The sequence below is a fragment of the Gallus gallus genome, chromosome 6, assembly GCF_016699485.2.
Source record: "Gallus gallus isolate bGalGal1 chromosome 6, bGalGal1.mat.broiler.GRCg7b, whole genome shotgun sequence".
Taxonomy (NCBI): domain Eukaryota; kingdom Metazoa; phylum Chordata; class Aves; order Galliformes; family Phasianidae; genus Gallus; species Gallus gallus.
Window position 1 is genome coordinate 25,407,629 of NC_052537.1, and position 13,842 is coordinate 25,421,470.

Below are 13,842 nucleotides of genomic sequence, written 5' to 3' on the forward strand. Positions count from 1 at the left end.
CAGAAACATTCTGTGTAAGTTTCCTTGCCAACAAATGAAAAAGTTCCACTGAAAATGCAAGAAAACGTGAGCAAATATCTTCACTTATTGCAGGGAGTGGAAAAGTCTGGGACAAAAAAGTTTCAGTTCAGTGTTGCTTATCTGTGGTGGTCTGAGAACTAATGGAGGTATTAAAAATGGCATTGCAATTGCTAGGAGTCAATTTTGCTGTAAAACCCCACTTTTCAGAAAGCAACATTTACGTGGGCAAACCTAAAGCTGGCGGAGGGAGCTAATTATTGCCAAGTCACTTCCAGTTATGTAAGAGTAGCTTAGTTATCTCAAGTGTGATAACTCAGTGGGTGCATGGAGTCTGGCGCTGGACAGGTTTGACTACCAATGGGGTCTGCGGACACTTCCCAACTCATGCAGACCTAGCTAAGGACTGGATTTTCCCACAGATCCCTAGATGTCAGGTGAGGGACAGTAATAAAGATGAAACTCTCCCGGATGTGTAGCATGAAGGTTGCTGGCAGTACTGATGTTACAGTGCTGGTGGCCTGAGGATGCAAGTGAGATGAAGTTTACAGAGATAGGCAGTATTTTTTTTATGAGATCAGAATTGATGGAGGTAGAAAATGCACAGATAAGCTTTTGGGCATACTCCTGAGATCTTAAGAGACTTGAGGAAGGACTTGGTATGTGAAAAATATCTCCCCCAACTCTGGCCCCTCAGCTATAGATGTAAGTCTCATAAAACATGTTTCTCCTCCCTATTAATCTTCTTGTGTTCTCTCTGTGTAAACTCCTTGGTGTGTGGCTTTCCTCCCAGAGGTCATGCCAGTCCAGCTCTGCATCCAGTTAACGCTGTCCCCGTTTCTCCCTTTAGTTTTTGTCTCTGTGAGTGCTTAGATATCCTCAAGGTAACTTTGGCCTGTTTGATTTGAACTGGCTGTAGGTCAGTGCAGAGATGTGTGGATGGGCAATCAATATCCATCACAACTGTTTTTTATGTCTTTATTTTTCTCTGGGCTATGATGGGAAATCTCTACCACCTTCAGCTGAAGTTCATTTGAAGTGTAGCTCAGACTTCCAGTGCTTCCATGGTGGTGACAGAGCATATGGGCACAGTAAAGTCTTGTAAGTTTTAGAAGAATCTAATATCTGGTTTAAATTTGCCAGCTTTCTCTGGAAGTCCAAACAAATACCTTTGGAGATTGTTGTGGTTTAACCCCAGCAAGCAACAAAACTCCACACAGTTTTGCTGGCCCACCTCCCAGTTGAATGGGAGGAGAAAATTGGAAAAAAAAGTAGAACTCATAGATTGAGATAAAAGCTATTTACTAAGACAGAAATGGAGGAGAGAAATAACAGTAATGATAATGACATATACAAAACAAGTGATGCACAAGGCAATTGCTCACCACCTGCCAACTGATGCCCAGCCAGTCCCCGAGCAGCAGCTGTCCCTGCATCAGCCAGCTCTCCTGTTTTATACTTTTTTCACATTATATTATATGGCATGGAGTATACCTTTGGCCAGTTTAGGTCAGCTGTCCTGATTCTGTCCTCTCCCAGCTCTTTGTGCTCCCCAACTCCCCTCACTGATAGAACAGTACGAGAAGCTGAAAAGCTGAAACACCCTTGATTCTATACAGCACTGCTCAGTAACAACTAAAGCATCTAGAGTGTTATCAACATTGTTTTTCTTCTAAAGCCAAAACATGGCATCATACCAGCCACAGTCAGCTCTGTCCCAGCTGAATCCAGGACAGAGATGGACATTCAAATCTGCCTTTAGGCTGGTGGCCTCACCTTGTGAGGACAAGGAATGGCACCTGTAAGCTCCGGTTGAAAAGGGCCTCCTGTGTACATCATGCTCTGCTCCATTTCCAGTTTAGATGAGAAGTTCCTTGCACCATTAACCAGAGAGGCATGCTGAGAGGCACTACGTTATCACTTTCCAAGGCCTTTATAGAATAAGAACATGGGAGCCTCTTTCTTCTTCTACTCCCATAGCATAATTTATCAAGGTGTTTAACTGCAGGCTGAAATTCATGAGGGTCTTTTGTGCCAGGTCCCTATGTACTTGCAAGGCATTCCCATATTAATCACTGCTATTCTCTCTCTCCTGGCCCCTTCTCTTGGAAAAATTACTTGGCAGTTTTTATGCTATTTCATCTGTGATTTGGCCTTCTGGAAACCCCAGGAGCCACAGCTGTCTCTTGACTCCTGATTCCTCTGGTTTAGCTTGTCTTGGGATACATGAAGGTTTCATTCCATAAGGCCAAGCTGCTCTGATGGTTATCCTTTGTTCTGAGAATGTTATGATGAAGGCAGAAGTGTAAGGTAGCATGGAAGAGGTGTCTTGGCTGGTATTAATAACCCTCCTGAATGGGATGGGATGGCAGCATTAACATTTAGGAGCAGCGGATTTTGGTCACCCACAGCTTTACATATGCAGCAAGCGTTCCATGTGAAAAGTTTAAGACAAAGTGTTCTTATTCACCCACTGAAATAATTTTGTACATAGAAGTCTTTTGCTTAATTCAGAGAAATGTACAACAGAGTAGTGCCTAAGTCTGCTCACTCAGATGAGTAAGAACAAGCAAATCCAGAATTTCCCCAGATGTTCCTATGTGATGCAGCTTAGTGCAAGTCTCATAATACAGATTCAAATAATTCCTCTGGCTCACAGGAGCAAACATTTCTGCCAAAAGCTGTTGAAGCAAATCAGTGTTCTTTCTCGTCAGAAAGTCTCCTTAGAACACACAGATGTCAGCATTTGCCCATAATTACTGCTAGCTTCTTATGGCACCTATCAATGATATAATGTTTTCTGAACGCTTGGCATCTCATCTGTGTGTGTCCAAAAATCTTAGCTGAATCAAATTCTATTTTAATCCAAACTGATATCTTTATGAATACTTCTTTTTCTTTCTTTCTTTCTTTCTTTTTTTTTCCAGTCTTAAGAGAAAGAAAAATATTGATTATTTCTAGCTTAAGATCTTAGCTGGGGGGAATATTTCTCCTTAAGATTTCATAGAAGAAAAGAAGTTCATAATTATTGTATAAGTTACATGTATCTTATAGGAAAACAACGTAGGATGAGAGGTAATGGCTTTAAGTTCTGTCAGGGGAGGTTCAGGTTGGATATTATGAAAAACTCCTAAGAAATAGTGGTGATGCATTGGAACAGGCTGTCCAAGGAGGTGGTGGAGTCACCGTCCCTGGAGGTGTTCAAGAAAAGCATAAATGCTACATTGAGTGACGTGGTTTAGTGGGCATCATGGTGATGGGTTCGCAGTTGGACTGTAGATAATCTTAGTGGTCTTTCCAACCATAATCATTCTATGATTCTATTTTAAGCTTAGCTCAGATAAATATTTTACTACTATTACTGCTTAAAACTATGGTTATTTAGTAAACTTGGATAGTTAGATAGGGTTTAGTATGAAGTATTTAAGGCGGGGCTGAATGATCATGCTTTGAATCAAATAGGTGTGTAGATGTCGATTACCAGTCACAGCTGAGATGGCACCAATTCAAATGGATACCCAATTTCACCTCTGAAGTTGTCAATTTAATGACTTAAGTAGGAAATTTCCCTAAGAATAAAGAAAGGTAAAAGGATATGTTTTCTTTTCTTTTTCCTTTTTCCTTTTTCCTTTTTCCTGTTTCCTGTTTCCTGATTCCTGTTTCCTTTTTCCTTTTTCCTTTTTCCTTTTTTTTCTTTTTTTCTTTTTTGTTTTTCTTTTTTCTTTTGAAACCTCTTAGTGAAATGAGATAGAAAGGGAGAAATTAAACTTTGATTTCCTTGTCTGAAGCCTTCTCATTATTTTCATAGAAGCTAAATGCACCACGTTCAAATATATCTTTCTTTCCTCAATTTTTTAACTAGGAGCCAAAGGTCTTAACAGAAATCAATCGGTGCAATTTATTTTTAACTTCAGCCTGCTTAGTTCTGATTGATTTTTATCTTTGCGATCGATGGTGGAGTGAACGGCTTGACGGGACAATGGAGCACTCTCCAACTTGTAGGGTTTGGTCTTTGAGTCTTTTATTGAAGAAATCATTAAAAGCTTATTATGAAACTAATAGGATGAAGATGTTTAAATGATGAACATGATTACACCTGTTTTACTGGTGAATAATGCCTGCCACAGCTGATCTTCTCTTGCCCCTATTTAAAATGCTGGACATCACTCCAGTGGGGGAAATTAATCCATACAGACGAAAGAAAGTGCATGCCAGGTGCTAGTTAAAAGCTCTTCTTAAGGCAAGATAGACACTGAGGAGTTAGCTACTTTCCTATTCACTGCTGGGTATTTTTCATTCATTTCTTGCACTGTTTCATCTTTACTGTGCCAAATGCTACTGGATTTGGAACGTGAAGCTAAACATCTGTTGAAAAAATAGATTAGCATTCTTCTTATTTATTTATTTACTTAAATATATTTTCTTTCTATGGCTTTTTGAGCTGTACTTTTTATCACTCTCTACCCTCCTCACATCTTATATGATTTATCAGCAGTGTCTGCAGCTGGAGATGTAAAGGATTACCATAGCAGACTCATATGTTTCCTCTGAAATCCCTCAGGAGATTGAATGTGTACAATTATTCACTTCTCTTAAGTTGGTTTCTGTGTGGGTAGTGTATGTTTGCAGCTCTAACATGGCTTGTATTTGGTACAACTGTGCACGTTTTCTGCAGGAGTTGCTTTTAAAATTATTCCAGTATTTTCACTGAAGAGTGTTTCATTCTATCATGTGCCATCACAGCTCTGAGAGGAGAGGGGCATGAATGAATAGGTATGGGGCCAATATTATTAATGCTGCTTTGTCTTAACAAAAATTTGCTGATGAGTCTGACACTCTAAAGTGTGGCATGTGTTAAAAGCCTGCTGAATTTGCCGGGCAGCTTGAGTGTGCTTAGCCCATAGAAGCATTAGTACAGAAGCATTTCTACAGCATGGAGCTCTATCTCTATGTCAATTGTATGTTGCCTTGATGACTGCACAAAAGGTATGACACAAATGAAAGCCAGGGAGATAATTCAGGTTAGATTCAGGTTAGACTATCACAGTGTGGCTTATTTGCGGCAGTGGGGACGCTCAGCACACAGAAACATCTGGAAGATCATTAGTCCTGGCCATGATGAGTAGTCAAGAAAGAAGAGTGTTACTTGGGGCTCATTCAGGTGTTGATCTCTCTGTATTTCCTGAATCTCTTTTGACTGGCTCTGGCTCTGAAACAACCAAAATTCTGTGCTAAGGAACAAGCCTACTTCTCATAACTCTTCCATACCTTAATCCTCAAATTGACTTGAGAGATTTTATGCCTGCAAGAAGGAGAAAAGGTAACTAGTGGTAAAACAATGAGAAGAGATGCCAGGGCATGCTGTGGAGGTGAAAAGCACAGATAAAGTGTTCCATTACATCATTTCTCATATTTTAATTTCTACCAACTTATTTTATGGTAGTGGGAAGGAGAGATCTCTACAAGCCGAGGTAGCTGTTCCATCAAAAAGTGAGAAGTTTATTGGAAATAACATCCAAAGACATACTGTCAACAAGGAAGTTTAAAATTTGGTTCTGTAATCGACTGAGTTGCCATTTGCTATAGTTGACGTGGGAGGTAAATTACAGGAATTACAAATGTCTAAACATGTTTAATGATTGTAGGTTGAGCTGTGCTATTACCAATTCTCTTTTCATATGAACATTATCAACAATGCAAAAAAATAAAATAGATGTCCTGTTACAATAACTGCAGGGCAAGTGATTGTTTTCCTTCTAAAATTCCCAAGCATATAAAGTATATAGAAAAGAGCTCTCTGTTGTCTTCTACTGTGCTAGCTGTACACTGTAAATGTTTTACAAGACTGTGCCTCTGACATGTAGTGTGTGTGCATCTACATCAGTGCACATACATTTATCCTTTCTGTGATTTCTTTGAGCAGCAGGAAGCAAATGTGATCTTGCTGAGCCCAGAGTCATTTTGGAGATTTAGTCGTTCCATGCTGATTACAGCAATACTTGTCTTATGCTGGAAGCTTTGGGTGCCAGCATCAGCTAGCCAGGAAGATAAGAATGAAGCTCGGTATGCTGTGTTCATTTTCCTGACATCATTTTGGGTGTCTTTTTGTTCTTGAACCTCCTTATAACTTGTTCCACTTGCCTTCCTAACTCTTTTAAATGGTAAATGTGGGGTTTTTTTTTGTTTGTTTGTTTGTTTGTTTTTGGGTTTTTTTTTGTTTTTTTTTTTGCTTAGGTAAAACCCAAATATGCTCTTAAAGAACCACACCAATGTTTCTAGGCATGTCTCAGAAATTATAGAGATGAATGGATTCTGTGACAGATCTTCTACTATTCTGGAGCCTTGTGAACATACTTCTATTTTCTTCTGTGTTTAATGTACTGTGTTTTATAGATCGGAATGGATGATGATCTAGTATAACAGGACTCTTACGTCTCTTAAATGTCTTATGTCTCTCTCATGTTTCTCTTAAGTGTCAATGGATGTGAGACCAGCCTTTCATCTTGTAACAAAACATGCAAATATTAAAGAAGAATTAGTAGATCATGAAAGAGGGAAGGAGGAAGGAAAAACACAGGTTAGGAAAGACAAATGTGTTTAACGGCAAACATGTTTGTCCAAAGGAATCATTTCCACTGACCACAAGCCAATTAAACACATAAAATAGAAATCCAGGAAAACAGATTAACCAGCCAGTCATTAGCAAAGGAGAAGGAAAAAGACAAACCCAGCTGATTCTGTACAGAGCATGACAGATGAGCTCACAGCAAATAATTGGGTGACATTCATCAAATGTAAACTAAGAGGAGGCATTAGAGGGGATAACACTATCATGATCTCTGGGATTTACAATGCCTGAGATTTTGCTCACAGGAAAAGTTCATCAAAATAAATTAAGTTGGTCCTTCCAAAATTCATTCTCTACCACAATGCTTGCCAAAGTTTTATTGAAGGCTTGATCATTTTTTTTGGAACAGTTATAACCCTGGATGTAAATCATGCAAAGATGAAGCCTTGGCTGAGATAATCTTCACGCAACTCCTGCCAACAGAATTTGTGGGTGGCTTCCTATTAACTGGCTCAGAAAGATCAACAGACCACAAAGATTTTTACTTCTAAACCTTTGTCAAGGTGACCTAATTGCTAGGTAGAGTGCTGAAAGAGAGTGTATCTAATGTACAGTGAATTTGAATGGTGTTCGAATCCTAAAGTTTCCTGCCTTAAAGAAAATCAAAAAGCATATATTTGCAGTAGTATGAAACATTTTAACTATATAATGGGTGTGGCAGATTTGGAATAGAACTTGTTTTTGGCACAGTGCTGGGGGAATTTAATCACCCCTTGATCTTGGATTGTGGGCTGTTTCCCTATGTTAATGAATTGTTAGAGCATCCTTGTGAAGTATGTAAACATTCTTATCTGTATCTTAAAGCAGAATCAATGCCTATGTCATAGTCCATCAGAAGAGGTAGATATTGAGCACAGGAACCTAGCCAAGTAGTCACCAGACATATTAATTCCAGTCTTTACTCTGTTACATACACTGAGCTGGCACTGAAATGGGTGCTGTAAGTCGATGATGAGTCGATGTTGCACAGTTATTTCAGTTGAGAATGTGGGTCTTCCTTTGGAGGTCAGAAATACTACCAAGAAAATAGGGGATATTGAAATATTCCGTGCCGTTTCGGTAGAATCACCTAGAAGTGAGGGATACTTTGTGCAATGTATTTACAATTGATCAAGGGATACAATTACTGCAAACACGAATGTTATCCTCTAAGTTTGTACTGAGTGTGAATCAACTGCGTAGTCTGTTCTTTGCTATGAAAACTTGATTTTGATGTGGTAACACTAGATGGGAAAGATATCCTTTCAAAATACTCACAGTCCTTTTACCATCTTCACACCTGGAGGGCAGAGCCCACAGATGCTGCCAGTCTACAATGCGTTCTACCTGCAGAGAGAGTCAAGTGACTTCTTTCTCTGCTCCTGGCTTGTTTTGAGACTATAGGCAAATTACTTTTCATTTTCATTTCTGTTTCACCTTGGCTTTAGCTATATGTAGTCTGTAGTTTCAGTTCACTATGGTATGGTTTTTTTTTTTCCTGGCTTCATATGTGGTATATGGCATAATGATTGTTTTTTATGTTTTTTTTTTTTTACTTGGGGGACAATAAATGTGACTGTAATAACATTACAAGTAAGAATGGCAAACAGGCAGAAGGAGAAATCTCTGTGTACAGTCTGTCCTATAACTATACCTTATTTTCTTTCCAGTTCTTCAGGCTGTTAATAGAAAAACCTTATCTTGAGTTGATGAGGTACCAAATTTCATGAACAGTGATATAGTGTCCTTCAAATGATAACTTCTCTAGGGAAGAATGCTACTGTCTAGAGGTGATATCATTACTGAGAATATAATTGATGCTATAGAAATATTCCATGTAAGCTCATTCTGAAATACCACTATCAGATAAAAAGGATTATATCTAGAAAAGAATCTTGGACCTTTGTTAGTTTTATTGGAAACCGTAGAAGCCAACAAATGCATATAATAAATGCTTTGTGATGTTGTTCTATCTCAAAAACTGCAAGCTTGCCAGAACAGCAGGATATAGAAAACTCACCAACGTAAACCTTGTTGTAGCAAGATCTGAAATGGTGCGAAACACCCATGACAAGAGTAAAGGGCTAGTGACAAGTTTTAAATCCCATCCATCGCACATTATCAGAGCTAGATTTCATCAATGTACGGTATTTCTATGCAGTCTTTACACCTCATCCATTCCATAATACCACAGACTTGGACATTTATCAGTTTCCCTCACATTCTCATTCAGGGATGATATGATTTCAGAGAACCTAGCCTTATAGGGACAGAGAGCATCTAAGAGCTTAGCTACAGCTTTCTTTGAGAACACCCTGCATTTACTGTTTGTATTAAATAGCGCTTGTGTGCAGATCTTATGTTAGTCACTGCAAATGATTATTGGAAGACAGTTGGAGAGGCTGTAAATTACTTGGCCAATCGTGATGAAAACGAGGTTTTCTTTCTTCCATGCAAGGCCTTAAACTTCACATACCTCACTTTTTTGTGAGGTACCTAATATTAAAGTCATGCTGGAATTGAAGCATGAGAGATAAGCTGTGCCATTGTACTATCCATTTTAAGTAATAATTGTCCAACACTCCCAAGTCTGGGATTTCTTTGATGGAGTTATACATAGGCTTTCAGGGACAGCTGTGCAGGTCATAGAAAAGATATCTGAAAAAAATAGTTGTTAAACCCTCTTAGAGGTGTCAGCATAGGATGTCTCACAAGGGCCATCACTCACTTTCTTTGATGTTTCCACAGGTGACAGCTGGTGGAAGAGCAAATTACTATGTGTCATACAGACGGGAGCCTTTTGCACAGATTAAATTGCCTAAATACTCTCTTCCTAAGGTGAGTGCACCATCTGTGAACACAAACAAATAATACCTTTAATAGCATAGCCTGCCCAGTGGTGAAGCATCTCAGCGGAGTTCCTCTCTGGGGAACTACATTTGTTGTGCTTCCTGAATGATCTTTCTTAAATATGAAGTTAGGATCTTTATCTCCCTTTGATCTGTGCGTATTTCAGAAAATGTGTATTCCCTTTTGTCTTACTTCCTATTAAAGATTTCTCTGGTAAGCCTTTCCATAGCACTGGGGGTACTGGAAAATGCTTAGGATTCTGAGTACTGCTGCAGTCTCCATAACGTGCTCCATACAGCACAAGGCACAGCAGATCCACTGTCCCTATTCCATGTTTGGAAATTGTCAATAAATCATGGAGAAAAAACTGACTCCTTTAAAAGTTGAGTCTAAGTGGTACTTTGGACGCATATAAGCACTGTATGATGCTGCTTATGAGATGACTCAAATGGCAGTGCCTAAGATGAGCAGTTATGATTACATCCCTGAAATGATACTCAAATTCCCTAGTGAAGTCCTTGCTTAGGATTGTGCAGAACAGAAGCGACCAACATTTACACTGCCTTGACTGATACAAGTTTCTGGGTAGCTCAGATCATTCCTGCTCTTTGTAACTACAGAGTGGCTACTGAGACTACTGTTGTATAGGACTGATACTGCAGTAATGACCTTCCCTTCTTTTCCATAAGTGAATATTTTAGGGGGTAATTCTAAAATTGTTGTGCAGAGTTGAATGGTGCATTGGATATTGCCAGTAATGTATCTACAGTCTAGTATATATTGGATTCTTGCTTCAACTTGTAGCTGTGAACTTTTACTAGTTGTGAGAAATTTGTATATTGAACTCCTAGTACTGTACCTTGACTTCTTCACATTTGGGTTGATGATAGTTCACAGTGTATTGACACTTGTATAGCACAAATGTAGTTTATTTTATTTGTCCTTCTGTGCTATTGTCAAATGCCTGACCGCTTTTGGAAACACTGCTGCCTTTTTTCAGGAGAAAAGTGGTATTTATGTTTCCAACATACCGAGTATTGAAAGCTGCCCATTAATAAAAAGACAAGTGAATGGAGAGAATGAGTGCCCTGTGACTGTTCTGACTGATGTTGTCATAGGTTGCTGGCCTGGAACGAAATGGGTTTTTTGGTGGCCTTGGTTTGTAACAGATGCATAGTAAAAAGTCCGTATTGCTCTTGTTAATTAAATTTAATTAAAAATCAAAACTACTTTTAAGCAAGATTTCATGGCAAAGTCATTTAGCCATGTAAAGAAAGCTTGTTTATGTTTCTGTTAGTCATCAGAAAACTTTTGCTATACGGTAATAACTCTCCTATTAGTTGTACATTAGTGAGTTCTGCCTGAGTTGTGCATTTGTGAGGCTGGTAATGGGGTAATGCAGTATTTCCACTGCATCTGACCAAAACAGATTGAAGTTATTGAGAGGTTTGCTTTATTTTCATGCTGCTAGACTAGGCTGCGTATGTGTTTAGTCTTCAAGGAATTATCACTGTTGTGCAAGATCCAAACGTTAATCAGGGCTCCTTGGCATCCTGGGAAAATTTTGAATGGATAGATAATTGAAGTCCCATGTAGCTGCTGTACTTCTGATTCTAGTGGATCCAGTATTAGTTCATTCAACAAGGGTAACAGGGATGAAGTGTTTCAGTACTCATTGCTACACTGAAAATCATTTCCACGTCGTGAACTTGCTTTATGGAAATACCAAGGAAATGCACTGTCAAATCTTTGATATTAAAACTAAACGGAGAAAGCTTCCAGGGGAGCACTTAAACAGACTGCCCAGAGAGGTGATGGATGCCCTGCCCTCGGAGACATCCAAGGTCATGCTGGATGGGGCTCTGAGCAACTGATCTGTCTGTAGGCGTCCATGTTTATTACAGGGGAGTTGGACCAGATGGCCTTTAATGTTCCCTTTCAATTCAAACAATTTTATGATTCTAAAATGTTGTCAGACCATGTCTTGATTACTGGCAGGAATCCAGCAAAGGTTGGTGGGTGGTTTGGTAGTCACTATTGGACAAACATTCTATAGAAAATTACGTTACTAAAGATCACTACCAACACTATCTCAAACTACTCCTTATGCCTCAACTTCAAGAATATGTAAACTCACTTTTTTTTTTTTTTTTTTTTTAAACGAATTCTTTACCTATTGGAAACAAAGTCTGTTAGGTAAGCATGTGGTTGAAAATTGTCACTGATTTAGCTACAGTGAATCTACTGACTGTGGTAGAACGCCTGGCTCCAAGACTGTGAATCTTCCATGAATGATAAAACTCACATTCAAATTTATAAATAAAAAATGAAGCTGGATGAAATTCCTTGAAGCTACCAAAAACGAAGAAAGCAGAAACCCCTTTGCCCATCTGGTGGTCATTAAAAAAAAAAAAAAAAATGCAGAGAAGTTACAATGGTGATAATTTAATGGCTTCTTCTAACAGAAAATTGTTTAACATACTTATAATTCATGCTCCATCTCCATTCTTCCATAAGTCATGGTAATTACTACATGTCCCAAAGGGCAAAGAAATATAGAGGTCCTAGTAATAGGTCTTTTTTCTTCTTTGAACAGGACATGCATATTATCAGCACAGCTGAGAATCAGGTATTTGCAGCTGTTCAAGAGTGGAACCAGAACGATACATACAACCTGTATGTTTCGGACACCCGAGGGGTTTACTTCACTCTGGCCTTGGAAAATGTGAAAAGCAGTAGAGGACTGGAGGGGAATGTCATGATTGACCTTTATGAGGTATGTAGTAAAGGTCATCCTACAAGAACTACAACTGCTCAGGCAACTGTAAATCGCTTACCATCCTTCCAAGATCTTCATTTGTTTTGGAATCAGCCCAGAGGCACTTAACTGAATTTGATGCTACGCTTACTCATATGGGGATAGATGCAGAGTGTTCTGCTATGAGGATGATAATTGTTGTGGGTTTTTTTTTTTTTCAACTCAGTGTCTAGTTATGCTATGTGACATTTCCAAAAGGGAAAACTGTTGTCCCTTTCATCCTAATCTAGATGTCTAGAGGAGGTCTAGAAATTACAGGTGTTCTCCTTGGATAGCTAGAGTCATCTGGTCACAGGCAGGGAATATAAATTCCACCTTTGTAAGCACTAATCAGTTCATGAATTGTAAGCAAAAGCTTATCGGTGTCATTTGTTTAGAGATAACAAATAAATGTTTACCCTTAGTGATCTTCCGTTCTCATTCTCTTGCTAGGCCTTTCAGCCGTGGTCAAGAACAGTCCATTCAAAGTAGTTGTTCCAGTTACTTGGTTTAGTCAAAGCATCCCTGCTTTGGTGGACTGATCTTACTGGCTGAAAAATCTGCTGAGGTTCAGAGCTCAGTGCTCTGCCAGTAAGAAACAGTAATATTATCTTACTGGTAATACTAATAGGGGTAGCAGACTAACTTCAGAAAGTTTTACTATAACACTGAGAAATGTGTTTCCAGTTTCACATATAAGTCAGGGTTATATAAGAATTTATTTCAGCCAGAATAATGTCAGTTAAACAACATCATTAATTTGTTTATAAAAATCCAATTGGTTTAAGACAGTGAGGAAACGCAAGTAACACATGGATCAATACAAAGAGCAGGCTTTATATTTTATTTTTTCTTATTTAAATATATTTTTATACCTTTGAAAAAGAGGTACTTCTGTATTGAGATGAGGCAGCTGAGGTAAACATGCATTATCTCCTATTCCTGGGCAAAGTCAGTACTCTCCACCTGTGTACTAGTCCTTATTGATAAATGCCAATGGAGATTTTCATGGGGTCTTTCCAAGGGTAGTGTCACTCAAGAGCCATTAGAGCTGGAAGGATTTGCATCCTGGCTCTTGCCAGGAAGTTCCAGATTTGCAGCAAGCTCCTCCTTCCTGTCTCACTTTCAGAGCTGTGCAACAGAGACCAAACTCAACATGGAATCTGCTTAGGAACGTTTTGGCAGGACTGTTTTCTGTTGGAATTGGTTCTGCTGACAAAAATCAAAACATTTGGAACAACTGGGTTGATTTTGACAGAATTTGGGAATGGAGGAACATCAAGTTTGCAAAACATCAGTGTTTAGATGTATTCAGGTTTTCCATCTTCTGTGTAAATATATGTATATATATATGTATGTATAAAAGCTCCACAACAAACAGATTCCATCTGCTTTTGGTGTGACCTGTTGCCTTCCACGTTACGGATGAGGGTCTGAAGTGGACCACATCCCCAGGATTACAGAGGTGGTTAATGCTGTCCTTTCAAGCCCACCATTTACCTGTCTGCAGCCATTTAGGGAAATCTGTAAGTGGGCTGTTTGGTAAGGATTTTCTCTATGAGTACACTTG

The 13,842-nt window shown here is 38.9% G+C and overlaps 1 protein-coding gene across 1 annotated transcript in view; it reads left to right on the forward strand.

Moving 5' to 3' along the window:
* Positions 1–13,842, forward strand: part of SORCS3 (sortilin related VPS10 domain containing receptor 3) — a 268,000-nt gene that overhangs the window by 191,002 nt on the left and 63,156 nt on the right. The window contains exons 8-9 of the mRNA XM_421749.8: positions 9,374–9,463; positions 12,072–12,251. Coding sequence (XP_421749.3) covers positions 9,374–9,463; positions 12,072–12,251 — 270 coding nt within the window. The remainder of the gene's footprint in view (positions 1–9,373; positions 9,464–12,071; positions 12,252–13,842) is intronic.